This window comes from Sphaerodactylus townsendi, linkage group LG04 (assembly GCF_021028975.2).
Source record: "Sphaerodactylus townsendi isolate TG3544 linkage group LG04, MPM_Stown_v2.3, whole genome shotgun sequence".
Lineage (NCBI taxonomy): Eukaryota > Metazoa > Chordata > Lepidosauria > Squamata > Sphaerodactylidae > Sphaerodactylus > Sphaerodactylus townsendi.
Window position 1 is genome coordinate 157,472,732 of NC_059428.1, and position 27,910 is coordinate 157,500,641.

The 27,910-nt window shown below is 45.4% G+C and overlaps 1 protein-coding gene across 2 annotated transcripts; it reads left to right on the plus strand.

Moving 5' to 3' along the window:
* Window positions 1–27,794, plus strand: EIF2AK1 (eukaryotic translation initiation factor 2 alpha kinase 1). 2 transcript variants are annotated; one of them, XM_048493705.1, is made up of 15 exons: window positions 1–327; window positions 2,400–2,558; window positions 8,017–8,153; window positions 9,621–9,652; window positions 10,974–11,076; window positions 11,750–11,830; window positions 13,155–13,254; window positions 14,392–14,449; window positions 15,431–15,701; window positions 17,091–17,196; window positions 18,624–18,730; window positions 24,583–24,703; window positions 25,337–25,416; window positions 26,272–26,505; window positions 27,594–27,794. In XM_048493705.1, the coding sequence occupies exons 1-15, from the start codon at window positions 225–227 to the stop codon at window positions 27,723–27,725; spliced, it is 1,824 nt and encodes a 607-aa protein (XP_048349662.1). In that variant the 5' UTR covers window positions 1–224; the 3' UTR covers window positions 27,726–27,794. The 2 variants fall into 2 exon arrangements, with proteins under 2 accessions (XP_048349662.1, XP_048349663.1); XM_048493706.1 differs by having other exon boundaries at window positions 2–327; window positions 2,400–2,562.
* Window positions 27,795–27,910: the final 116 nt, after the last annotated feature.

Sequence of the window (27,910 nt, forward strand, 5' to 3'; positions counted from 1 at the left end):
GCCATTTTTTCTTCGGGGGAACTGTTTTACGTCATTTGGATGTCCTTTGGGGGGGATTTAATACGGGGCGGGAGTGAGGCCTGCTGCCTAGCCGCCCGCCGCCTCACAGAAGCGGCCGGCCTTTTCCTGTCAGAGGCAGGCTCGGGCCTAGTCGCATCTCTGCCGGCCCGCCCCTTTCCCTTCGGCCGCGATCGCGGAGGCCGCCAGAAGAGAGGGCCGCCATCATGGAGAAGCAGGGAAGGCCTCCTCGGCCTCCTGCTCCTGCTGCTGCTGCCCCCCCGGCCATCGGGTTCCCCGAAGACGAGGGATCGGAGCCCCAATATGATGGTGGGTTTGGCCTCATGTCGATTAGGGGGGCGGGCAGAAAGCGCGGGAAAATGCATCCCCTTCTTGCATGTATGTGGTGGATTATTGGGGGGGGGCATGAAGGGAACCCCCTTTCCTTTGCCCCTGTGTGGTCAATTGTATGGGGGAGCAAGAAGGAAAGTGCAGCTTTGTTGGGGGGGGGGCGTGCACAGAGCTCCATGATCCCATAATAGCCTGGCTTGGGAACAAATCCTGTCCATTGCAAAAGGGAGCTTTTGGGGGGGGGGGGATTTGGGGCCCTGTCGCGCATTCCTCAGCCTAGCCCACCTCCCAAGGTTGTTGTGAAGATAAAGTGGAGGGGGCGACGAGGGTGTCAACTGCTGGACCCACTGCAAGGGGGGAAAGCAAAGGTGTAAAAATATGAATGGATGAAGTTTGGGACTTCCCAAAAAAAGGGGAAGGTGAAGATTTTATGTATTCAGCAATTATTCCAGTTATTTTTTGGAGGGGGTGGGGCGGTAGGGTTTGGGAGTCGTTTGTTGGTTTTGGTGAGGAGGGGCCAAACTCAGCGGGGGCTCTTGCACCGGAGTGGCAATGAAGCTTTGGAGAAAGCCGGATAGTCCATGCAGGGTTCCAGCTTTGGGGGCTTTTTTGCACAGATGGCTCCTTGCAGGTAGAAATCAAGCTCAGCAAGGAGAGAGAGGCTCGGCCACCTCTCTTTGGTCATTGTGCTTGCCTTTCTGCTTGCAGGGAATTTTCAGCATAGGAGAGTAATCCCAAGTGTGGTCCTCCGCCTGAAGTCTGCATGGCCATGATCCATTCTATCTCCTTAGAGCTTTGCTCAGATCAGTGTACCTGCATGTGTGAAACAGGCCCATTGAGGTCAGCAGGATTTAGGGACTGGTTATCTATGGAATCCAGTTTCCACCTGCAGTTTGAAGTGGTACCTGCTCAGGAAGTTCTTTGCCATTTGATTCTCCAGCACGCACAAACTGGCACCTACTTTCAGGGAGTGACAGGACATTAGCATGGTCTCCCACACACAGAATCGCCAAGGATTATGCAAGCTAAGCAGTTTGCCACTGCGCACGGTGCGATAACATGCAAGGGATGGGCAGATTAAGTTATATTTTATTCCCTTTTGCCTGGCATTCATAGCCGTTTGTTTGGATTCAACAGCAGAGATCTGCCGCAGGTCTTGGGTTGCTGTGTCCCTTGTTTGCAAACGTTGCTCTTACAAAACATGTAACAGTTTACAAAGCTATAGTGCTTTATGATCCAAGCTTTACAAACAAGAATCTGCTTGACTGAGTATGCAGTTAGTCCTTCACCTTAAGACAGCTAGGGGGCAGTTTCATCACTCCTGTCTTGTGACTTTTATTTCTGTACTGGATAATTTCATCATCTGCTTTCTCCACTGCAATTGTCCAGATACATTCTCGATCATTCCAGGGTCAAGTTGATTTTGAAATGGTCTTGCAAAGCTATCAAAATGTCAGTAGCAGCACACCGAACATTTTTCTTGACAGCCTAGGCTGGATTTTTACCCAAGCAACCAAGGCCGTGGCACCAGCCCAGTAGCCTGTGGTATGGGGAAAGGCAACACTGTTATCACCACAGGTAGATAATACATTGGGGCACTGGGGCCAACACACACACAGGGAGAGAGAGCGCGCAGTTTGCATGTGTGTGTCAGATTCTCTCAGGTGTTTAATCCAAATGGGAGTTGCAAGGGTCTAAGGTTAATTTTTTGTATTTATACAATTATCCTGCCCTTCGCATAAACTTTTCTCAGGGTAGCTTAGCACCAAACAAATCCCTATAAATAAATTCAAAATCAGCACCACTAGACTCCCTTCTGTGCCACATACAGCAACAGGATATCTAAATGTTAAAGCAGAACTTGAAGCCAAAGCTACTGCATGCATCCTCTTTTTTCAATAAACCAATAACTCTGATAAATTCATGCAGTACTGTTTAAGATGTTAACAGCAAGCCAAGTCAAACCCTGTTAAACAAACGAAACAAAAAGGTTTCTATACAGTTGTTGTATAGTGATTTCATAAGCTTGTATGTTTGTTTTTCTGTTTCAGAATCCGATTTGCCTACAGAGTTCCGGATGCTGAATGGTTCTAAAAAGGTCTTGAATTTCACATCCTCTGTCGCCAACCAGCTCCTGCTAGTCTCTGTTCTGGAACATCTTTGCCACGTGTATGCGCGAAACCCTACACATTCCAGGCGTTTGTTTCAGTGTGAGTAAGTGTGCAACTTGATTGTGAACGGGGTTTGAGTTCTGACTTGTTCCCAAAGTGCAACAATTGAAGAATGGCTGTGGGCTAAATTAATAGCGTGGTCTCCAATCACTTCCCTCCCCATGGGATGGTGGACGTGTTATCTTACCTCAGACAACTGGCAATTGATGATTTAGAAGAAGAAGAAGAGTTGGATTTGTATCCCCGCTTTCTCTCCTGTAAGGAGACTCAAAGGGGCTTACAATCTCCTTTCCCCAAAGTTTGGAGTGAAGCAGAACTAAGGAAGATCAGGAAAACCCTAGTAGCACATGAACGCACGACAGCGTTATGGGGAAACAGTGGGGAAATGTTCCAAACAGCAGCAAACTTGGCACAAATAAGCAGTGTGGAAGTACCTGTTGTCTGGATTTTATTGCAATATGAGATCAGGACAAGAGTAGTAAAAATTTAAATAAATTAAGACCCCGCTCTATTGAGTTATGGCTCTCAGTTTGAGTTTTACATATTCTTCAGCTACTTAATTAATTTTTTATTATACCTGCTGTTTAATAGAAACTAAGGTCCTTTCTGCACGGGCCATAAACAGCATCCTAGGGACGGCAAAAACGCCGTCCCTGGGGAGCTGTTCGCATGGGAGCCTGTGCGAGGTTTTTCAAAAACAGTGGCTTCCAACTGCTGCCGTGCGAACGGCAGCGGCTGGAAGGCGCCATTCCCCCCCTTTCCCGAATGCCTTACCATCCCTCCGGCCTTCTGGTGTGTCACACAGGCCAGGGGACACGCCCCCCCCTGCGACTCCAGAGCTGTCGCGCAGGTCAGGGGGGCGTCCCCTGGCCTGTGCGACGTGCTGGAAGGCCGGTCCATGTGAACGGTCCCCGGGGGGGGTGTGTGCGTCGGCGTAGTTTACGCCGACGCACCCACAGCGTGGCCGTGCAGAAACGGCCTAATGGGCACCGTCATGAGGGGTTGTGTTCCTTGGAATTTAAGGAGCACATACTCCCAACCGTAGACGTTCACCATCCTGAAATAATAATTTTTTAATCAGTGGATTCCACGTTTAAGCTTTTGTTGAATCAGGGCTTGAGGAAATTAGGTGCACTGTTTTCTTGTGGGCTAAAAAGTGGGGGTTTCAACTTGATCCATAAATAGGACTGGCTTCCCCCACTCCTGAGGCCAGCCTTGGCTCTGGCTCTGCTTCAGCCATTGTGATTGCACTCATCTGGCTTGTGCAGTATCATTCAGAGGTCATAAACAAACCTCCTATGCCATGAACCAACTGGGAAATCCTTGTGCCTCCTCTCTTTTCGTTGCAGGCAGTTGCGAGATTGAAGGATTCACAACAAGCCAGCAGTGGCTTGTTCTAAGCTGTGCCAACCTTCAGTTTCTCAGCCGTTTTTGAGGGGAAAGAGGCCAACAAACTCACAGGCTTTCTGTTTCTTGTGATCAATAAACCGAGGTTTGTTGCACCTCCTCCTCCTCCAACCTCACAGGTGGACAGAACAAATGCCCAGCTAGGCGAAACACTCCACTCTGTGCCCTGGAAAGAAATACATACCATACTTGTGATATACCTCTGAAGATGCGGGAAAAATGTTGTCAGCTAAAACTACCAGGCCGCACCCACACAGTCTGGAAAACCCGCCGCAGCCAAACTGAGGTTTCTTTGCACTGTCTGAACATGTAGCATATGAGTTTAGGTTTCTTCAGATTTTACTTTGCTCTACACAATTCTACCATGCCACACTTCAAGTTCTATACGCTCAGGTTCATAGAAATACCCCCTCACAGCTAAATATATCTTTGTACTTACATGAGATGATCGGACAAGTGGTAGTTCAATTGACTTGAATAAGTCTTCGATCCTGTGACTAATTTTCTCTCCAGTTGATCCTAGTTAAGACCAAGGAGCTGCCCGATGGTAACAAAAATAAGCTAATCGTTGCCTTACTGCGTCTGACTCTACAGTACTTAAGTACTGAGCCTTTCAGGGGAGGGTGGTATATAAATTAAATATACCATACATTACTGGAGAGAGAAATAACCAAGTTATACTATTTGTATAACGCAGGTGTCCAACACTGCAGCGAGTTTCTGTGCCTGAGCAAACAGAAACAATACAGCAACGGCCACAACCACCACCTTAACCTCCTAACTGTCGCGGGTTGCTCTCTTGGCTGCCTTATTGCCTGTATTCTGACTTGATCAAATCTCCTTTGTTTGGTGTGCGAAGCATCTGACCAATAGCAACTGTCGGTACATCTTTGGTTCTCAGTACTTTGTACAAGCAAGAAACTTATCTTATAGATCATTGGTTCTGAGTTCTGGCCTGCCTCACAATGGTGCTGTAGTTGGATCCTGAACCATAACTGGAATAATAGTCTTAACTTTTAACAGCCTTGTTTTACTTATAGTCTATTATCTTTGCCCTTGCCCTAAGTATTCATTTTCAGTTACGTGGAAAGTTTGTGCGGGAGGAGCTGTTTTTGGCAAGAAGCCGGCCAAGGAGTGGATTTTGACTGCTTTGAAAACTCTTAATCTGTTTGAAGTCTTTTAGCTCAGCCTTAAAGCAACACAGGTGTAAATGTGAGATATATAAATACCCACACCACATATTTTCATGTCCCCCTCCCCCAGAACATATAAAATTAGAGAATATAATTTCCCCTTCTGCTTCCCAGATAACATCCTACTGGCTTGGTTAGTTATTATTTTTCAGATCCTTTGAGATTCTTTTGAGTTCAGACATGATGACATTTTGTCCTAGCACTTTTTTTGTGGGGAGGGGAGCAGGGGCGTAACGAGGCAGCCCTGGGCAAACTGTAGCCCTGGGCAAAACCTGAGTTGGATGCCCCCCCCCCCCCCCATGGGCGGCCACTCCACCACAACCAATTTTTTTTTGCACCAGGACATTGGTGCCTGCAGGGGGTGCATTTTTAGACATATCAGCACCAAAATTCTTTGCTAAGGAGATGGGGGCTACCCTTTGAGGGTCCATAACTTTGGACCCCCTGAACCAAACTTGGGGGGTGCCATCATCTCCAGATGATACCCTGAAATTTTGGTGCCGATACATCCAAAAATGCACCCCCTGCATGAACATCCTAGAAATTTGCCCAGGAATCTTTGTTCTGCATTGAGTTTTCTGCATTGCTGTCAATGGGGGTTGCAGGCGGGGGGGGGGGGGGGGACATTTCTGAAGGCACAGTCTCAAAACTTTCAGGGTCTCATCAGGAGACTGCCCTTGCATTATACCCCCCAAGTTTGGTGCAGTTTGGTTCAGGGGGGCCAAAGTTATGGACCCTCAAAACTGTAGCCCCCATCTCCTATTAGCTCCCATTGGAAACAATGGGGGATAGGGGCACCCCCTTTGGGAGTCCATAACTTTGGACTCCCTGAACCAAACCTCACCAAACTTGGAGGGTAGCATAAGGACAGTCTCCTGATGATACGCTGAAATGTTGGTGCCGCTAGCCTAAAAACTGCGCCTCCTGCTGGCCAAAAATGGAAAACCACTAAAATACCCAAAAATGAACCCAGCATTTTGATGCCCCCCACAAGGTGATGCCCTGGGCAGCTGCCCACCTTGCCCAATGGGCATTACGCCAGTGGAGGGGAGTGAAGGGCTTACCCTGATTTGTACTTGGATGGCGGACCATCTCTGAAGGTCTCTTGGAGCAGCAGTGGCGTAGTGGTTAAGAGCAGGTGTACTCTAATTTTGAGGAACCGGCTTTGATTTCCTGCTCTGCCGCCTGAGCTGTGGAGGCTTATCTGGGGAATTCAGATTAGCCTGTGCACTCCAACACATGCCAGCTGGGTGACCTTGGGCTGGTCACAGTTCTTCTGAGCTCTCCCAGCCCCCAGCCCCCACTTCACAGGGTGTTTGTTGTGAGGGGGGAAGGGTAAGGCATTTGTAAGCCCCTTTGAGTCTCCTTGCAGGGGGAGAGAAAGGGGGGGGGATATAAATCCAACTCTTCTTCTTGCCTTGGAAAATCCGTGAGGGGTCCACTGTAAGTTGACTGCAATGGTACTTTTGTAATTCAGCACCACCGAAGGGTGTATGGCAAACGTTACTGCCAGTAACTTTTTACATGGGGAAAATGTCCCCAAACATACAGCATTAATTATTTTTAAAATTGAAATTACAGTTTTTAGTACTGAATAGTCTGTTACATTCTTGTTCAATAAAGGCTTGGTTCAGATCTCGTGAGAAACCATGGTTGCAGCTAACTTTGGATTAGGGCAGCTGATCAAACGTGTGCCATGTCACCAGCTGCAGTTAGAATGTGTCAAACCAGGATCTGAAACTATGGTCTGAAGTTGGTTTCTTAATCTCTGTGAAAGTCCTGATTTTGCATGACGTGTGAATGTGGACATCTAGTTTTGGGCAATACAGGACAGGGTAGAACAGTGATGGTGAACCTTTTCGAGGCCGAGTGCCCAACTGCAACTCAAAACCACCTTATTTATCGCAAAGTGCCAACACAGCAATTTAACCTGAATACTGAGGCTTGAGTTTAGAAAAAACGGTTGACTCCCAGGCGTGCGTTACTCAGGAGTAAGCTTGGTGGTAGTCGATCGCTTTGCTTTGAAGCAACCCGCAGGCAACTTCTTTGAAGAGCGGGTGAATGACTTAACCCTAGGAGTGGTTTGGCATCTCAGAAGCAAGCCCTGGCATTGCCAGCAACCAAGCTTAATCCCAGGTAAAGGATCGTGCTTTAGTTCTTCGTATGAAAATCAGTGGGGTTTAACAGTGCTTAACAGGGTTACCTACACTGCTTCCCCAAAACTAGGTTTTAGGTTTAATTCTAATAATCGAGGCCAGTGGCCCAGGCCAGCCTAGATGTGTGTGGAAGGGTGGGGGCGACTCTGTTTGCGTGTGCCCACAGAGAGGGCTCTGAGTGCCACCTCTGGCACCCGTGCCATAGGTTCGCCACCACTGGGGTAGAATATCCAGGTGGGACCCCAGCCAAGCCTCTGAGGGCGAGGTTGGAGCCAGAACAAAGACAGAATTTGTGGAGGCAAATTCTTTGAAATTGTCTGCAACGCAAATGAACGATAATAAAAAAACCTGTAGTTTTGTGTATTGTCGAAGGCTTTCACGGCCAGAATCACTAGGATGTTGTGGATTTTCCGGGTTGTATGAGAAAATGCTACTGGAACCTGGCCATACAAACCCGGAACACCCACAACACCCTTGTAGTTTTGAGCTTTGTCTAAACCTAGCTAACGTTTATACAGCTGGGTGAAGTACATTGGATGAAGTGAGCATTTGTGTGTGTCTGCTAAACTGGTTAAAATTGACAATTGCTGTAGCAAACAGTATATAACTCTTGCCGCTGGTTGGGCACAGTGAATGCGCAACAAAATAAGGAGCAGAGCTGTATATCGTGTGGATGTAGTATGAAGTTCAGGCGCTGGATTTCCTTTGAAGTGTTTTTTTTCCCTGCCCATTTTCCTACAGTACTGTGCAAGACATTTACTGAGATGGGCTTGCTTTCCCCTTTTGCCTCCTGTGATGAATTCAGCAGTTTGAGACTGCAGCACAATCGGGCCATTACTCAGTTAATGAAGGCGGCTAATCAGCAAATACACAATGGGGTAAGCTTATCTATCCTTGCTCTGTCCCTTTATTGGCATATAATGTTTCATGGGCAAGGTATGGGAGATGAATCTATGTGGCTTTGCGAAGAAGGTGTTGTTACTGGGATCAAAGAATCCTGGAGGAATCAGTGCTTGGAGGAGGAGGGGATTGTTGGTAGGTTTAATGTAGCACTAAAGTTGTTTGTGTCCTGCCTGGAGAGTCTAGGCTAGACTGATATCATCAGATCTTGGAAGGTAAGCAGGGTTGACCATGATAAGTATTTGAATTGGAGGCCACCAAGGGATTCCAGGGCCTCTCTGCAGAGGAAGGCAATGAAGAAGATCTGGCTTTTGAACCCCACTTTTCTCCACCATGAGAAGTCTTAAAGTGGCTTACAATTGTCTTCCCTTCCTCTCCCCACAACAGACACCTTATGTGGTAGGTTGGGGTGAGAGAGTTCTGAGAGAACCGCGACCCAACAGGTCACCAAACAGGCTTCAAATGGAGGCATGGGAAACAAACTTGGTTCACCAGATTAGAGTCCACTGCTCATGTGGAGGAGTGGGGAATCAAACCTGGTTTTCCAGATTAGAGTCTGCACCATGCTGGCTCTCAAACCACCTCTGCAACTTCCTTGCCTTGAAAAACCTTGGTGGGGGGGTCACCCACAGTCAACTGTGGTTTGACTGCCCTTCTCACACACACACACACAAAATTGTTTGCTAGCCCTTTTGGTCAAAAAGGCAAAAACCCAGTCTGTGTAATGTCTTTTATTAGGACCAGTGCAATAACAGTGTGTAAGCTTTCAGGTTGCCCACTTCTGTTTTGTAACCTCTGGCCTGAATAAGAAAGAGTTAAAAAAGTGAAAATGTGCTTAAAATCTGCTTCCTCCCCCTTTCTAATTTTATAACATCTGGTATGATGAAGAGTTCAGGGGAACTTGAAACCTCACAGATGTTATGTGTCACTGGACTAGTCCCTTAAGCCATTGTGTATGGTAGTCATTGATGGACCTTCACTGCACAAATGTGTCTAATCTCTTGCTATAGCTGTTTCTGCTCGTGGCCACCATGATGTCAACTGGCAGCCTATTCGCCCCACCCCCAATTCCTCCCTGTTAAGCGAACTGTGCAGAATTTTGGATGATGGGTGCTTCTGTAATCCCCCCTCCCCCCTCTCCAAAAACAATTTCCTGAAGTTGCTTTGTGGCTTTCAATTCGCTGTTGCCTAAATAATATAGGCACAGCACACTGAGTAGTTAGAAAAACAGTATTGTGTAAATATTAAAATGTCACACAGGTGCAACTAGCTGCTGGGGTTTTTCCCCCCCGACACTGTGTCGTTTTAGTTTTTGTCTGGTGATTTAGGATTTAATTTCATTAAATGAGGGCGCAAATAGTAACTGCTTCTTGAACATTTTGTGTCGTCAGAAGTTAGACTGGGCCATTTGTTTCATGAAGAGCTTTTTTGGTTGTGTTTTGTAGGAGTTCGGCAGTGGCGATCTCCAAGCAAACAGGTATGTTTTTGAGAGCTGAGGCAAACGTTCGTAATAAATGGATCGTTTTCAAAACTTCCCGTATTGACAATTATTAAATGGTGGTCGCTGTCAGTCTTGGAGCCAAAAACTGTTTATGTTTATTGAAAGCAACTTCTGATTAATTTTGAAACGGTGCCAAAAAACAATCCCTTTAACAGCTAGTCTTACGATTCAGAGAAATACTTGAAGGTTCAAAGAATGCGGAGTTGATCAGAGTACTGTTACAGAAACTGTACTTTTTTTTATTGGAAGTGGAGGGGGAGTTGCTTTCTTAATTGGGATGAAAGCTAACTCCATCCTTAGAACTCTTGAACAGGTAGCACAGCATTCACTCTAGCTCTGGATACCAGCATCCAGACTGTTTAAAATATCTGACTTATTTTGAAAAGGTGCCTTGGTGCACTTTCAGTGGAAGAGAATCCCCAAAATGGAGGTCTTTCCGCCTTTCATGTCCACACACATATGTAGAGGCTTACTAATTTATATCGTAATTTGTAGTCGCATTAGTTAATACCTGTGACAAATTGGTTTTTATCACAGGTAAACAGGTGGCTTGGGAAAGCAATAGTGGGTCCTGTGTCTGGACAGTACAGGTGAAATTAGGAATGTTGTGATGCGATTCTGTAGTACCTCTAAGTCGAGCTGTTCCACCAGAGCATATGGTTGAGGCAGCTACAGTTGATCTGTCTCAGTAGCCTCCCTCCCTCTCTGATGTGCATTTTGTTGGTAACCAGTTATTAAGTGCTGCATTTTAATGTACTAAGTTAACTTTATTTAGCATCTGGGGGTACAACTGAACTGTGAATTTATGGTTTGATGTGTTATGATTCTGTGATTTTATGTGCTGAAAGCCACCCTGACCCCCAAGAGGAAAGGCAGCATATAAATGGAAATAAATAAATATCCCAGAAGCTGTCTCTTTATTTTTAGAGATGAATGATTGTAAATAGCTTGAAATTAATAAAAAATTGAGACAATTGGAGAAAGAAACATGAACGATTGAATAAATTTTAAAAAATTCTATCCAGACATTTCTTTGCTTTTCTGCTTTCTAGGGAATGCTTTATATTTTTATAGTACCTCTATCTGGGTTTCTGGGTAGTTGTGATCATAACCAGCCACCTCTTTGTACCACCCTGCAATATGTCATGATAGCACATTCAGTGCTGAGGTTGGGACATGTAAAGATAGTCATTCTAGTATGGTACGTTATAACTTATAACTAACCTATACTTAGTACATAAGAATATACTTAGTCTTAGAAGTCTTGACGTGCACTTCCTACTTTTTTGAACAAAAGCAGTGAAAACGAAGCTCTCTTCGAAGCACAAACGTCTCGGTACATCAATGAATTTGATGAGATTTCAAAGCTAGGAAAAGGCACATACGGGACTGTGTATAAGGTAATGTAAAAAAAAAAAATCCCCCTCCCAACAGCTTTATATCCACTTCTGCTACTAAAAGGGAGTGTAAGGAAGTTACTTAATAGGTTTTCTCCTTACGGAATGTACCTTCCTCTCCGGTTTGAGCAAGGTGAGCCCTTTGTGCAAACTTCAGGAATGTTGTAGAAATAATGATGTGGTCTAGATAAAGGTGTGGATTACTCATAACGACAGATAGAGGTTTATCGTGAGCTGAGGGAGGGGAACATCGGACTCATAAGCTCTCTTCTATCTAGCATTCTGATTAGCTTCCACTGCAAAAAGGGAGCGAGAGAGAGAGAGTTTATCCTGTCGTCTGTACAAATAACGGTTTGCACCCTTCTTTACACGTTGCCACTGTAATGCAGGGTTTAATCTTTGGGATCCTAGTTTGCAGGGAAGGGATGCTGTCACAATTGATAAAACTGCAGGTTGCCACTGAGCTTCTTAATTTGTTCACTGCAGAGGAGGGTGGGATTGCACAGAGCCTTTCTGGCTCGTTTCACCTAGGGATGGTGTTGCTGTGTCTGAATGACACCAAAAGATGTTCCAGGGTGGGGACTGCAGGCCGGTTACAACCTGGCCCTTCCCCGCATTTTAGAAACTTCTGAAATTTTGCTGCACCTAAGTGACTTCTGGGCAAATCTGTTTTCAGGTCAGGAACAAGCTGGATGGTCAGTTCTATGCAATTAAAAAAATCCTTATTAAGAAGGCAACTAAAACAGATTGCATGAAGGTATGTATTTCATTTCATGATTTCTTTGTCCTATCGATGTCGAAGTCCAATTGTAGCTTTGTTTGACATTCATTGCTAAAGGCAGGAGACCATGCCACAATAGTGAGCGGGGGCTGGAGGGGGGGGGGGCGGTGGCGGCAGAGAGCCATGCTGTTTTCAATTCTAACAGGTTTTATTATTATTATTATTTATTAGGCTTGATAGACTGCCCAACCCCCGAAGGGCTCTGGGCGGTGTACAATGAGACATAAAACAAATACAATATAAGATCTCATAAATACAATATATATTTAGCTTGCATAGCTTAGCTGTGGCCTGAAGGTTTGAGAACTTATTTTATCTGTAATAGAATGTGGGGTGGAGAGAGAGAATCGATGTAAAGAACAAGCCACAGATCTTAATTGTTTGCAGCTTCCATATGTTTTGCTGTTGGACAGACAAAGGAACCTTTGATACTGCTGGAAACCTTTGATTGTAACAGATAAAACAGGATGTAGCAGAACACTACCACAGAAACAAACAACCTGCTACACTTTGGCTATTGGCTTTACAAACGTCAATTAGACATACATTAATGCCAAGAAGTGCTCAATTTAATAGTGACCACAAGAGAGTGCAAATGGAGAATGCATACAACAAAGACAAAAAGACTGGTAAACATAAAGCATTTATGCTTAGCCAGCCGGCGGCAAATCCCAGTGTGGAGAATGTAACAATTCCTGGTATGAAAAGTCTCTAAACGGTAGGAAAGGTAATCACAAAGTAGGGTGGATGAGAAACTCCGGATCACACCTGTTTTGCTGGTAACAGCTTCATTAGCGGTATCTTGAAATTATAAGCTTGCCCATGATAGGGATACAAAAATCAAGTCGTAAGCGATCCTAGCGCATCTTGTACATATCCCCAGTATTTAAAAAGTTAAGTTCTGGCAGTGTCTTCAGGTAAATGGTGCAGTGTCTGCCCTACTGTGTGGTCATCTTACCTATCAAGAAGCCATGTGACACTTACCTGCAAGCTATCAGAAATGTGCCTGCTTTGTATTTCACATGCGAGAATTCTTGACTTGTCCTGTTTTGGGGTCCCTGGTTCATAGAATTGTTTTTCTTAGAAGAGGCTCAACCAGAATATCAGAACAGCTGAAGCGGGCCCCTTTGGTGGCCAAGGATTTCTCTCGTGTTCTTTTGAACAGGAAACCTTTTCTGGGGAGAGGCACATGCTTCCGATTTTGTTTTGAATGGCAAGTTTGCTTTCAGAAGTTGTCAGAAGTTCTGACAGCAGCTGATGAGAAGACCCGGATACAATTCTCTCTGGTCTTTTTTGGTAGATGTTACGAGAAGTTAAGGTCTTAGCTGAGCTGCAGCACCCGAATATTGTGGGGTATCACACTGCTTGGATGGAACACGTTCAGCCAGGCTGCCGAAAAGGTGAGTGCGCACCTTCCCAATCTTAGCACGTCCTCCAGACATGACTCACAGATCTGCCGCTGCTGCAGCAGTCTAAAAAAAGGGCTTATAAATAAAAAGAAGTACCCAGAACATGACACTGATTCTAGTCTGTGCCAACAGAAAGACAAGTTTAGCGTTAAATAAGCTTTAGGGCAGTGGTGGCGAACCTATGGCACGGGTGCCAGAGGTGGCACTCAGAGCCCTCTCTGTGGGCACGTGCAAACAGAGTGCCCCCCCCCCCCCCATCTAGGCTGGCCTAGGCCACTGGGCTCGATTATTAGCATTAAACCTAAGACCTAGTTTTGGAGGAGCAGTGTAGGTAACCCTGTAAAGCGCTGTTAAACCCCACTGATTTTCATGCAAAGAACTAAAGCGTGATCCTTTACCTGGGAGTAAGCTCAGTTGCTGGCAATGGGCCTTGCTTCTAAGTAAACCCTCCTGGGGTCGTGATTCACCCATTGGAAGAGTTGCATGGTTGCTTCAAAGCAAAGCCACTGACTACCACCAAGCTTACTCCTGAGTAACGCACGCCTCGGAGCCAACCGTTTTTTCTAAACTAAAACCTCAGTATTCGGGTTAAATTGCCGTGTTGGCACTTTGCGATAAATAAATCGGTTTTGGGTTGCAATTTGAGCACTCGGTCTCAAAAAGGTTCGCCATCACTGCTTTAGGGGAAAGACTGAAAGAACAGAGAGTGTATTTTATTTAGGTGTCGGATGGGTACACCATTGTCAAATAGAATTATTTTAGCCATAGGTAGTCTTCAGGCGTTGTTAGCGTGAACTCCGCAGAGGGGCTGTGGTTCAGATGTAGAGCATCTTTTGTTAAAGTAGAAGGTTTGAGGTTCAATCCCTGGTGGTGTCTTAAGTGATATGAAAGACACCCCCCCCAAGCCCCTGGAGAGCTGCCCCCGCCCCCTCTGAGTGGACCAGATTGCCCAAGGCATTTTCCCATGTGGGCCTTTCCTCTTCTGTGTAATTCGGGGGTTGCAAACATCTTTCAGTACCCACTGGGAGATGTTGGGTGAGGGGCACCTTTGTAAAGCCGAACAGCTTAATTTAAGGTTTGGTTCTCCTGTCTTGGTTAAGAGTTTTGTGTTTCTGTGTTCATTTGCAGTTGAGAGAACCTTGGAGTGGCCATCCCTGAAAACGAGTTCTGAACCAGGAAGTACCAAGTACGTGTCTTTTTTGTCCCTGCAAATAACCCCAAACTATTTTTGTCCCTGCAAATAATCCCAAAATTGGCAAATTGGTCTTGCCGTATAATAGTAAGGATGTATTCTTATACTGGTCTCATGCCATCATCTTTTTGCTTGGAGAAAGCATTCTTCTTTTTAAATGGGGTGCATTATAACTGTGTTCCCCCACTTACCCTCTGAAGTAGAACAGTCCTGTTATGTCTGTTTCAGGTGGCTCACACCTAAACCTGCTGCATGAATAGACCACAACTGAGTGCCAAATGGTTTTCCTAGTGGAAATGTCAATTTCTTGAGGAAGTAATTAACAGTCAGCTGGTTTAAATCCAGCGAGGTAGAAAGCTAGCTGGTGCTCAGTGGTAGCTTATTTGTGGTGGGGGCGGGTAAGGGGAATAGCATTTGCAGGATCTCTTAGAATTCCTAGTGTGGGTTAAATGTTTTCCATTCCTCTTTGGGAGAAAACTCACCCTGTGCTACAGTAGGGGCAAATGGAAGTACCTTATTTATAAAAGCAGCTTCTCACGGAAAAAGGTGCTCCTTCCAGATTTCACTGGCGCAAGAAGTATTTACTGATGTTATTCATTGTCCAGCTTTCTCTTTGGGAAAGTGGCCAGTTACACAGAGTAAATCAATACAATCAACAGGATGGAGCGTTCAGTATGCAATGCAAGAGTATTTGAATTGAAGAAAATCTGTAACCCACCAGACATTGGAAACAGAGCTGAAGCAAATCAAAAGTATTGACATGATACATTAAGCCATGCCAGAAATTACCCGGAAGCACTCTACTTACTAGCAGAATCTTTAATCCCTTGCCCAAGCATCTTCCTGAATCATTTTGTTACAGCGCCTCCCTATTTCCTGTGTAAAAAAGCCCTCTTAAATAATGCAGGGAGAACATCACAGTTCACAGTCGAACAACTTAGCATTAGAAGAACACGTCTGTTCTCTGTCTTGTAGAGATCATGGCAGCATTGAAGAGATGGAGGACAGCAGCTCCATTGTCTTTGCTGACTCCAGTGATTCAGCCAGTCGGGGTCACAAAGAAAATAAAACGAGCACGTGTGAACTCTCTGCTGACTCCTACGACAGCAGCTCTACCAACGAGGCTGCCAGTAGATCATTTCGTGTCGACAATCCTCTGTCTGCTCTCCCTCAAGATGGAAACCAAGCCAGCATAAGTCACGAAGAATTTCCCCAGAAAGACCTGTGTTTGCAAGGGCAGTGCGAGGTAAATGCAGATCTGTTGCTTTCCAGCAGAGGCAAACTTGGCTCAGGTGATAGTCCCAAATCAGAAATTAAGCTGCTTTCTAAAGGCAGGGTATTTCATGCCAGTAGAAAAGAAGGGGTCAGTGGCAGGATTCATTCGAGGTTTGTTATTCCCCCTTTTTAATTACAAATATATTAAAGCTAAAATGCCAGTCTTTGTCGTCAACGGTACAATGATATAATTAAGTGCTGTCCAGTCGCAACTGACACAGCATCCTTTCATAGAGTTTTCAAGGCAAAAGGTCAGCAGAGGCAGTTTGCCATTGCCTTCCTCTGAGTAGCAACCCCAAGTTTTCTTGGTGGCCTCCTGTTCTAGTACTGACCGTGGCTGATCGTGCTCAACATCCAAGCTCTGATGAGCTTGGGGTAGTCTGGGCTGCTCCGTTATGACATCAGCAAATGTCGGCCGGTACTAGCGCCTTTTTCTTTCCTTACCCTCCTTCTCAGTTGTGGGTACGCACTCAGTTTGGCCATGGCTTCCACTCTCCATATGCTGAGAAATTATTCATTAAGGCAGAGGGACCCCCTGTGATGAACAGTCTTTTTTGCTATTGTGAGCAAATTCCAGAGAAGGTCATAATATCGTTGGCATCGTGTTCTTTTAAGATAACCAGGACCGCGTTTTCCAGGATAAACAGAATCCGTTGTTCTCTGATCACTTCACCAGCATTAACTGGCCAATTGGCCATGCTGGTAGGCTACGGAACAGGAAGTTCCTGAACATCTGAGAGCCGCGAGGTTCCCTACCCCCGATAGAATAGAACCCAGCCAAACCAGGAACTACATTCCCATCAGCCCCTACCAGCATGGCCACTACACTGGCCATGCTGGTAGGGCTGATGGGAATTGTAGTTCCTGAACATCTGGAGAGCCGCGAGAGGTTCCCTAAATTCTGATGGTGACGGGGGTAGGGAACCTGGAAGCTCTCAGATGTTCAGGAACTACAATTCCCATCCTTCTGGCATGGCCAATTGTGAATTGGCCATGCTGGTAGGAAGCTGATGAAACCAACAGACTAGTATCAAATGATAGTTAAATGACGTTACTCTATGGGTTAGTAATGACCCAGCGTTTGTCCAGAGGACTACCCTTACCTGTTTACTGGCATTATTTACTTGTTACTGGCATTATTACCTTTACCTGTTTACTGGCATTATTGTCCCAGCCTAGGACCTTGGGCCAAGCCTGCCTCTGCTTCTCAGGCAGTGATTTCAACCACAATCCAAGTGCGGGTTGCAGGCACGCAAACACGCACGCGCATTCCGCTCCACTGCCCTGCAGATAACAGCATTTATAAATGTGTTCTCCCAGGAGCCTACTCAGAAAGCTTGTGTCGATGTTGTCTTCTCAGATGGAGTACCACCTGATGCTTCACATACAAATGCAGCTGTGTGAAACCTCCTTATGCCACTGGATTGCTGACCGAAATAAAAGATGCCTAAAAACAGAGACTTCTGGTAAGCTTTCAGCCACTCCCTTTGAAAATGTGTTTGGTCATATCATGAAGTCACATGGGGTTGCTTTCTCAATCCGTGATCGCTTTTAAGTGATTTGCAATGGGTGCCTATCATGAAAGCAAGCCTGGGAGAGCCAATGCTTGTTTCAGTAAAGACCTGGGTCCTTTTCTCCAATAACTCCAACCAGCTGAGGTCTCAACGATTTTTATTGAAAAACAGAAATAAAAGAAATAAAACATAAATGCAGTTAAGAGATTGCTCAGCTGGTTACATTCCTTTTGGTTCCTTTGTCCCCATTCCGGGAACCCATGGCCCAGAGATGCTTCTCTGACCACGTCTCAAGATGGAATCCAAAAACCTTTGTTTTCCCCCTCTCAGGAAAACTCTGTTCAGGCCACGAGGTAATTTAGGCCTTTGAAGTTTCATCCTGGCACCTTTGTATGGCTTCCTGTCCTCCCTCCAGGAGATCAAAAGGCAAAGATGCTTTTCACAGTCATGTGTGATTTTGCCAGTTTTACAGTACTATTCCATCACAGTGCCTGTCCAAGGGAATTTTCTTAAATGAACCTGTCTTTTTATTACTGTGCTCTGTTCCAGGTAAAGATGCTAGTACAGTCGAGTCATAGCAGCTGAGAAAAATGTATGCTTCCGCATTAGAATATGGTCCTGAACTAATATGAAAATTATCATTCTTTTTTATGTGCTGCCTTTGCCAAAATCTGTTTTTACTTTCAAACTTTTAAACAGATTGGCAGGGGGAGCAGGGCTAGGTAGGCGCTAGACACGGAACATTCCACAACAAAGAAGGTCCGGCACGTTTTGTTCTGTGGCGGAGAAATATGCAATCTACTAACATCTTCATGCGGCACAGAGTATAAATGAAGGAATGTTGTTCCTGATATTCACGTGTAATTTTCATTACTGTCGCATGTAAATTTCATTATTCCTTGCCAAAGTAATGGCTACTAGGAAGGGTACCTTCCTGTCTTGGTTCAAGGCAGAAACCAGTATCACCTGTAGGGTTTTACCCAATCTCCATGAAGGAAATCTGTGGCAAACTGGGAGAGCTAGCTGTATTCTTTTGATAATAGTGTGGGACAAAGAGGCCCAAAACCTCTTAACCCCCAAATTGCCGGTTGTATTTACTCAAAGATGATCCTGAATATAAGATGACCCACACACAAATGAGACACACGCCAAACTTTTACAGGATATGCGTAACTTATATGTGAATGAAATATGACCTCTGGACCCCCTTTTTTTAATGGCATGCCTGGGAAAAAACCTAGTCTTTCATTGGAGTAAATATTGTATTTTTCAATGTATTGTCGAAGGCTTTCACGGCCGGAGTGTTGTGGGGTTACTAGAATACAGCCATACAGTCCGGAAACCCCACAACACTCCATTGTATTTTTCTTTTGTCATAGATCCATATCATCACGTGGATGTTAACAGGACATTAAAAATCTTCCAAGAGCTGCTAGAAGGAGTGTATTATATCCACAGTATGGGGATACTTCACCGGGACATTAAAGTAAGTAACGTCGTTTTCCTAGACCATTTTGAGTTTAGCAAGCCTCTCCTTGCAAAAGTTCAGCTTCTGAGTTATCCTGGTCAGGCCAACATCCCTACCTGTGTTTCCCCAAAAATGAGACAGGGTCTTATATTAATTTTTGCTCCAAAAGATACGTTAGGGCTTATTTTCAGGGGATGTCTTATTTTTTCCCATGATTTTGTGTCCCCCACCCGACCAGATCAGCTGCGCCATGTAATCTGTAACCAGGGCTTATTTTTGGAGCAGGGCTTATATTTCAAGCATCTTCCAAAAATCCTGAAAAATCATGCCAGGGCTTATTTTCAGGGAAACAGGGCATATATATTGGGCCAGTTTTGCAGTTCTTTCACTACCTTTCTTAGTATTCTCTTTCGGTAAAAACCTGCACTTGCTTGTGACAGAAATAAATTCTCCACAAAATAGGTTGGTTTCAGAGCCAAATCTCAAAATTTATTTTTATGTGCTTAGGACAGGCTCACAGCGGCCTGTTTTTGCTGTTCTCAGCTAGTGGGGTTTTCCTGAATATGTATCTGCACGTTAATTGAGAGCCTTCATTTTTGAAGCATACGAGAATTCTTGGCCAACGTATATGGACTTCCACAGGTCGGTCGGAAGCTTGTTTTCCAGCCAGGATTTCATTTTTTCTCCGTATTTTTTCTTGATGTTGAATTTGCAGATTTCCTGAAGGGACAAGACATCTGAAGTCATTTTCAGGAGGATGTATCTCAGTCTTCCAGTGCATGGAAACAGAAGCCCTTTGGGTAGACAACCCTCAGAGTTAATTAATTTCAGAGGGTATGTCAAGCTGAGCAGCTTATCAAATAACTGGGCGTGTCTCAGATTCGTCTTTTCCTCAAGGAACAGGAAAAGCGGAGATTCTTGTAGGTTTGTTAGTGAGTTGACGTCCGCCCCGCTGTCTAACAGGAGGGTCACCAGATCTTCTCTGCCCCCTTGGCAAGCAAAATGAATAGCTTCCTTCCCATTCCTGTCTCGCATGCGCACATCTGCCCCGTTCCGCAGCAGCACCTTGACACATTCCACACCTGCCGCTAAGGTGATGCCGCCTTTGGATGACGAAGTCTGGGTGGCGAAATGAAGCGCAGACCTTCCGGTCTTCGGATCTGTGAGATTGACGTTTGCTCCACAGCGGAGCAGCGTTTGGATTGCCTTTTTTCCAAGGGTTTTGGAAGCCAGGTGGAGCGCTGTCAGGCCGGACGCGTCCGTTTCATCGATGTTTATTCCGTCACGCACAAAGAGTGGGATGACATGGAAGGTTTGGAGGCGGATGCATTCATGCAGGACACTGGAGGCAGAATGGTACCTGACTTGGAGCAGGTGCTGCGGGTGCCTCTCAGGAATCCACGCTTCAAATCTCTCGGGTATATTCACGATACAGCATGCATTTCCTTGCATGGCTTGGAAGGACACTATTGGTTGGTGTGCTGCTCTGTGCTTCTTGTGCCCTCTGCAATACAACAGTACGTCAGTAGCAGTCCTCCTTGAGTAAACCGTTTCATGATTTGAGGGCTTAAATAAATTCATTAGATAAACAGATAAAATCCATTCCTACCCCATTCCCCCACCATGGTTTTGTGGAAGAATACAATCTCTTTTCTGAAGCCCTGTCAGAAACGATGTTCTTGTTCGCTTAGAATTCTTTCCTCCCTCCCCACTTTTTCATTTTCTCGATTGGATATGTCCCATCTTAAGCCACTAAAGAAAAAAAGTAGCATCAGTTATTTTTAGAATCATAGAGTTGGAGGAGACCCCAAGAGCCATCCAGTCCAACCCCCTGCCATGCAGGAACACACAGTCATAGCACACCCGACATGTGTTCATCCAGCCTCTGTTTAAAAACCTCCAAAGGAGGAGACTCCATCACTCTCCGAGGCAGTGAATTCCACTGTCTAACAGCCCTCACTGTCAGGAAGTTTTTCCTGATGTTTAGGTGGAATCTCTTTTCCTTCACCTTGAACCCGTGACTCCTGGTCCTAGTCTCTGTAGCTGCAGAAAACAAGCTTACTCCCTCACCAACATGACATCCTTTCAAATATCTAAACATGGCTGTCATGTCACCTCTTAGCCTTTTCACCAAACTTAACATACCCAGCTCCCTTAGTCTTTCCTGATAGGGCATGGATTCCAGACCTTTTACCATTTTGGTTGCTCTCCTCTGAAAAAGTTCTAGCTTGTTAATATCCTTCTTGAATTGCAGTGCCCGGAACTGAACACAGTACTCCAGGTGAGGTCTGACCAATACAGAGTAGAGTGGTACAATTACTTCCCTCGATCTAGACACTGTACTCTTATTGATACATCCCGGAATTGCATTGGCTTTTTTGGCTGCCATGTCACACTGCTGACTCATGTTCAGTTTGTGGTCTTACTAAGACTCCCAGATCCCTTTCCCATGTATTTATTTATTTTATTTATTTATGCTTTAGGCTTTTATACCGCCCCGTCCCCAAGCGTTGTCAAGCCAGGTGTCCCCCATCCTATATCTGTGCATTTCATTTTTGTGTGTGTGTAGAATCTTACATTTATCTCTGCTGAAATTTATTTTTGTTAGTTTTGGCCCAGCTCCCTAGTCTGTCCAGATCATTTTAAATCCTGCCCCTGTACTCCAGGTATTAGTTACCCCTCCTATATATATTTTTGTTCTGCTGGGTAATCAATCTGCAGGTCGTAGTTAATCGTGTTTGCACTTGTTGGTAGAAGTGACATCAAGTGGCACCAAAACAAAAGAGAAACAAGTGATTTTATCTTGCCTGCCTCTGTGTAGCAAACTTGGACTTCCTCAGCGGTCTCCCATCCAGGGAGGTACTAACTAGGGCTAACCCTGCTTAGATCCTGAACTCTGACTAGAGCAAACTAGCCTGGGTTGTCCAGTCAGGGTCCGTTTGCAATGACCATCTACCAGATGACCCTGTTTACTTCCGTCCCTGGCATGAGACCTGCACTTTTCTTGTTTTTCTGGTGGCAAGGAACCTTTGCTTACTTTCCTGAAAAACTGGGCAGGGGCCACGCTTGGGACAACAGTGCTCAGAACAGTCAAAAGGTGGCTCCTAAACCATCAAGAGCCAGTGTGGTGAAGTGGTTAAAGTGTCAGACTAGGAACTGGGAGTCCCAGGTTTGAATCCCCACTCTACCCTGGAAGTTTGCTATGTGACCTAGAGCCAGTCTCAGATTGTCAGCCTAACCCACCTCTACAACGGGGGACTTTTGAATGTCGGGATAAATCGTTTGCATGTGAAACGTTACCTTGTTTCGGAGTCTACGTGGTGGCGTAGTTCGCCATTCGCACAGCTTTCTTCTTCCCGGTTGTTAGCTAGAAGGGAAGGAATGGCAGAGCCACCCTGTATGGAATTAGGAAAAGTTAGGGTTGTTGTTTTTTAAACAAAACTTATAATACACACTCCATCCTGTTCACACAGCGGTCAATCAGTTGCTCTGGTCAGCCAGTAACAGGGTACGGAGTCCAAGGCTGGCTCCTGAGGTTGCTTTGCTAGCACTGGTACCCTGTTTCCCCGAATATAAGACATCCCCGGAAAATAAGACGTAGTCGAGGTTTTGCTGAAGTGCGAAATATAAGGCATCCCCCAAAAGTAAGACGTAGCAAAGTTTTTGTTTGGAAGCATGCCTGACGAACAGAATACAGAAATATAAGACATCCCCTGAAAATAAGACATAGGGCATCTTTGGGAGCAAAAATTAATATAAGACACTGTCTTATTTTCGGGGAAACACGGTATTCAGGTGTTTATTGCCATGGAACATGAAGGTTCCCTGCAGTCCCCATGACTAGTAGCCACTAATGGACTCAGACTCCATTAGTTCATCTATCTGTGGAATCAGGTTGTCCAGATAGCTCAGGAACTACAATTCCCATCAGCCCCTACCAGCATGGCCAATTGGCCATGCTGACAGAGGCTGATGGGAATTGTAGTTCCTGAACATCTGGAGAGCCGCAGGTTCCCTACCCCTGATCTAATCCTTTAAAGCTATCTGTTCTGGTGGGCATCACAGAGCCCTCCAACAGTGGATTTCACATTTTAATCATCTGTCGAGTAAAGAAGAAGAAGAGTTGGATTTGTATCCCCCCTTTCTCTCCTGTAAGAGACTCAAATGGGCTTACAAACTCATTTCGTCTCCCCCCTCACAACAAACACCCTGTGAGGTGGGTGGAGCTGAGAGAGCTCAGAAGAACTGTGACTAGCCCAAGGTCACCCAGCCGGCATGTGTTGGAGTGTGCAGGCTAATCTGAATTCCCCAGATAAGCCTCCGCAGCTCAAGCGGCACAGCGGGGAATTGAACCCGGTTCCTCCAGATTAGAGTACACCTGCTCTTAACCACTGCGCCACTGCTGCTCCTAAGAAGTACTTCCTTTGGTCTACCCTGTTGCCCATCAACTTCAAGGGGTGCCCGCAAGTTCTGGTATCTTGGGAAACAGAAAAAAAGTTCCTTCATTGTGCTGTCTACCCTCTCTGCCCCTTGAGAATTTTATAAACCTCTGTCGTATCTCCCCGACCCCCTTGGTCATTTTTTCTAAGCTGCCCTTTTGGACAGAAGTCTACCTTTACCGCATTAGGACAGTGTCGCAGGAACATTTCAAGGGTGAAGGCGCTGTGGTTTCTCATGCTTTGCGAGAAAACTTCCTGTGTAGCGTCACATTTGCCGTCCTCTAGGGGTACAGATGGGTGTGTCTTTCTAGAACATGGGACCAGGTTACCCATTTGAGAAGTCCAGTTGCCTCGCTGAGACCTCTTATTATGGGAACACAGGAGAAAACCTGGAATCATTCAGTTATGGTTCTGTGTGATGTCACATAATGGCGGGTTCCGGAATTGACCAAGAGACTGCTCAGGGTTGCCGCTGTGGGCTGAGAAAAGGGGGTGGGGCCAGGTCTGGATCTTATGGGATTTGTCCTGATTACGAGAATCCTTTGGCGTAGTGCAGCTCCCATGTTTGTTTTTGTTAATCTGTCTGCACCTGCCCTTTTCAGCCATCTGGGTGCACAAGGCCCACTGATTACAAACTGCAGAAGGAAAAGGCCCCCAAAATGTGCATAGATCAGTGGTGCCACACTCAGAACAACTCAGCCAATAGCTTTAGGAGCAGTCGGGTTTAGAGACACAATTGAATTTCTCCTCGTAATAAATGAAAAACCTATTTATTTATTTAGCCTGTTTCTGTGCGGCTTTTCTCCCTGGACACGGGACTCGAAGCCGCTTTCAGACATCAAAAACAGAAAATTCTGAGTATAATCGCTTAAAATTGTATCTTGGACACCCCACCCCACCCCCGTTACCTCAAAATTGGAGAAAAACACTCCCCCAGAGAAGACACGATCCACAAGTACAAAAGTCAGCTGTAACACAGGAGTTAAGAACAGGAAAACAAATATAGTTAAGGCTGTAGGCCGAGGTGGTAAGCTGCCTCTCCTTCCACGGACCCAGGGAATCAGCAGCCAAAGACCCCACTCTGGAAAGCGCTGTGTTAAACATCTTCCCAAAGGCAGAAAGACAAGATAGCTGTTTGGGCCAATCTGATCTGAGGGTTGGGGCCATCACTGTATATATACATCCGTGTCTGAGCTGTAATTCTCACTTGGAACTGCAAGAAACCCAACTGGCAGATGGTCGACAACCTTACTATGGGAAGGTGGCACCACCTACAACATGTAAAGGCTACTGATAACATCTCTTGGTTCTTATAACTAGCTGAAAGTTTTGTGAAGGAGAGCGGGGAATGACTCAACATGATTCAATATAATTTTTTTTTTACAATCCACTTATATAAAAGGAACAATGTGTTCGCTTTTGTTTTCATAGCCCAGGAATATCTTTCTCCACGGACCTGACCACCATGTGAAAATAGGAGATTTTGGGCTGGCCTGTAAAGATATTATCCAGAAAGACTCACACTCCTCTCACAATGTGAAGCAGAGGGCAGGTAATTGGATAAGCCAAGAGGGAGAAGTTTGGGTTGCCCTTCAGCCCGGTGGCATTTCAAGCGTTTTTGCACGTATACTCTTTCTGGCTGAAAGATTAAAATGTGGTCAGTTGTGGTGCACCGGAAGAGGAAATAGTATGCTTCCACATTAGAAAATAGTCCTGAATGAATATGAGAATTGTCTGTCATTTTTAAGTGCTGCCTTTTGTCAAAACCATTATTTTGTGCATATTTAAACATGTTTGGAGGGGGGAGGGATCTTCAGGCTGCCTCACCAACAAGGCAGTGGTAGCAGTGAGGCTTGGCTGGAGAGCCAGAGGACGAGAGGCAGCCACAGATGACTGAGTCCACGTACAGCCCATGCTGTGTGGCAGAGCTGGGTGATACCCCATGCCCAGCCTCTTAAAGGGGAAGGAAGGGCGGCAAAAGGCGAATGGAGGGTGGGTAAGCAGAACTAGGAAGGCACTCGGACCTGCAGAGCATTCTGCAACAAAGAAGGTCCAGTATGTGGCAGATTTAATATTCAGTTCTACTTTAATCTTCCAGTGGAAAAGAGTATGGCTGCCTTTTGTGTATTTAAATAAATGAAATATAACATCTCAGTCATTTTGAGCTGTGTTTATCTTTGCGCAGGCCTAATACATACGTCTGGAGTGGGGACTTGCTTGTACGCCTCCCCTGAACAACTTCAGGGCTGTCAATATGACTTCAAGGTAAAGCCACGTCCATTTGTCACTTTTAAAAAACCTTTTGCTTCAGTCGTAACTCCGTTGGGCCGTACTGTGGGATGAGTACAAAGTGTCAGTTATTGAATCGAGTGGATCTTTTATGATCTGCCTTCATTCTAAAGACCAGTGTTCCCTGAGAATCCGCTTCTGGCAGATTCTTTGGAACTACACGGTGGTGGGGCAATGAAGGGGGGTGCAGTCGAAAGAGCCAGCGGAGCCATTTGTATGTGGGAAAATGAGGGTTTGATCCAGCTAGCATTTTCGCTGGGTATTCCCCTCGATAGTGCACCCTTTGGGGCTTATCACCAAGCAGGCCCCATGAGCCTCAAGAACTTTGGGTGGAAAAGTGTTGATACCGTTCTGTTGGCCTGTGTTTCTGCCTTCATTTCACTGGGCCCTGGATCACTTTGTTTCAGACAGTTCCGTTTGAATGAGTTATCCAGCTCAGAGAGCCAGTGTGGTGTAGCGGTTAAGAGCAGGTGCACTCTAATCTGGAGAACTGGGTTTGTTTCCCCGCTCTGCCACTTGACCTGTGGAGGCTTATCTGGTGAACTAATTAGCTTGTGCACCTTGGGCTCGTCACAGTTCTTCGGAGCTCTCTAAGCTCCACCCACCTCACAGGGTGCTTGTTCTGAGGGGGGGAAGGGAAAGGAGTTTGTAAGCCCCTTTGAGTGTCCTTACAGGGGAGAAAGGGGGGATATACATCCAACTCTTTTTCTTCTTAAAATGTACCACACTGTCTTTCAAACAGTTTTGCTTTACTGTATCTCAAGTGTGTGATAGCAAGTCCAACAGACTTGGCTTGAAGTACTGATGCTGAGTTTTTCTTTTGGGCTCTAGTCGGACATGTACAGTGTTGGTGTGATCCTGTTTGAACTGTTCCAGCCTTTCGGAACACAAATGGAACGAACAAAAAATTTGATGGGTTTGAGGGATGGCCACCTTCCTCTCCCCTTCAGTGGAAAGTGGCCGATACAGACCAAATACATTAAGCTGCTAACCAGTAAAGTATCCTCTCAGAGGCCAACTGCAGGTCAACTTCTTGAAAGTGAACTCTTCCACAATGCAGCAAATGTAAGTTTTAGCTTGTCCCTTGACAAAATGAAGTGAAGATCCGGCTTTCTGACTGATATTAACTCTGTTGTGGGCCTCCCTTTCCAAACAGTGTCAATTTCTGGGCCCAGTCTGTGGGCTGATTCTCAGCTGTTGTCTAAACACAACCACAGTGCTTACTTTTCATTGTTGAGACAATTGACTGCATACAACCAAATTGTGTAGTGTTTAGTTTGTTTTTGAACTACCATTCTGAATTTTCTTTGTGGAGTTAAACTGTTTACATGACCATAAGCAATTTCAAACAAATTCCAGTTCCTGACTGATTGATCAGGCAGTTGCAAAGCCAAATGGAAAACAGGAAATGTCTTGAGACTACTTTAAATGGCAGAATGGAGCATAGTATTTTTGAAACAGTGGAGTCTGGGCATTCCAGTTTCATTCTAAACAGAGCCAGTGTGGTGTAGTGGTTAAGAGCAGGTGCGCTCTAATCTGGACAACCTTGTTTGATTCCTCGCTCTGCCACTTGAGCTGTGGAGGCTTCTCTGGGGAAACAGATTAGCTTGTGCACTCCAACACATGCCAGCTGGGTGACTTTGGGCTAGTCACAGTTCTTTGGAGCTCTCTCAGCCCCACCGACTTCACAGGGTGTTTGTTGTGGTGGGGAAAGGAGATTGTAAGCCCCCTTGAGTCTCCTTACAGGAGAGAAAGGGGAGATATAAATCCAGACTCCTTTTCTTCTTAAATAGGTTAGGTACTTTCCCCCCACTCTGCCTGTGGCTGGTTTAAGAGAGGAGACCAAAGTGGTATTCTTGTCCTAAGCATTCCTTAGGAAGCAAAACTAGTGTTTTCTGTGGGACTTAGGCAGGAGTCCAGTTAATGGCTTTTGAAAAACTCAGGCCCCTTCTGCACACGCAAAATAATGTGTTTTCAAATCACTTTCACAACTGTTTGCAAGTGGATTTTGCTATTCCACACAGCTTCAAAGAGTACTGAAAGCAGTTTGAAAGTGCATTATTCTGCATGTGCGGAATGAGCCTCAGAAACACTTTCTTTTTGTACAAGATGTTGGCAGGCACAGTAATGGAATCTGTGAATTTTGCTTTCAGGTTATCTGTAGTTTACAGCAGAAAGTGGTGCAACAAGAGGAAGAGATCAAGTTGCTGCGAGAGAAAGTGAAGTTACTTTTACAGGAAAGAGAGGAGAGAGACAGAATCAAGAACCCCGGCTCGCCTGTCTAGGGTAGCTGTGAATAATTTATATTTATACATTCTATGAAATGTCTTTTTTAATAAAAAACAATTAAACTATGAAGTATCATGTACAGTTTTTGTCCTGACCACGTAAGATGGTTTGATACTCAGCGAATGCCCCCCCCAGCCCCCAGCTCCTCTCTGTTAGCAGCGACAAATTAGCTTCAAAGGGA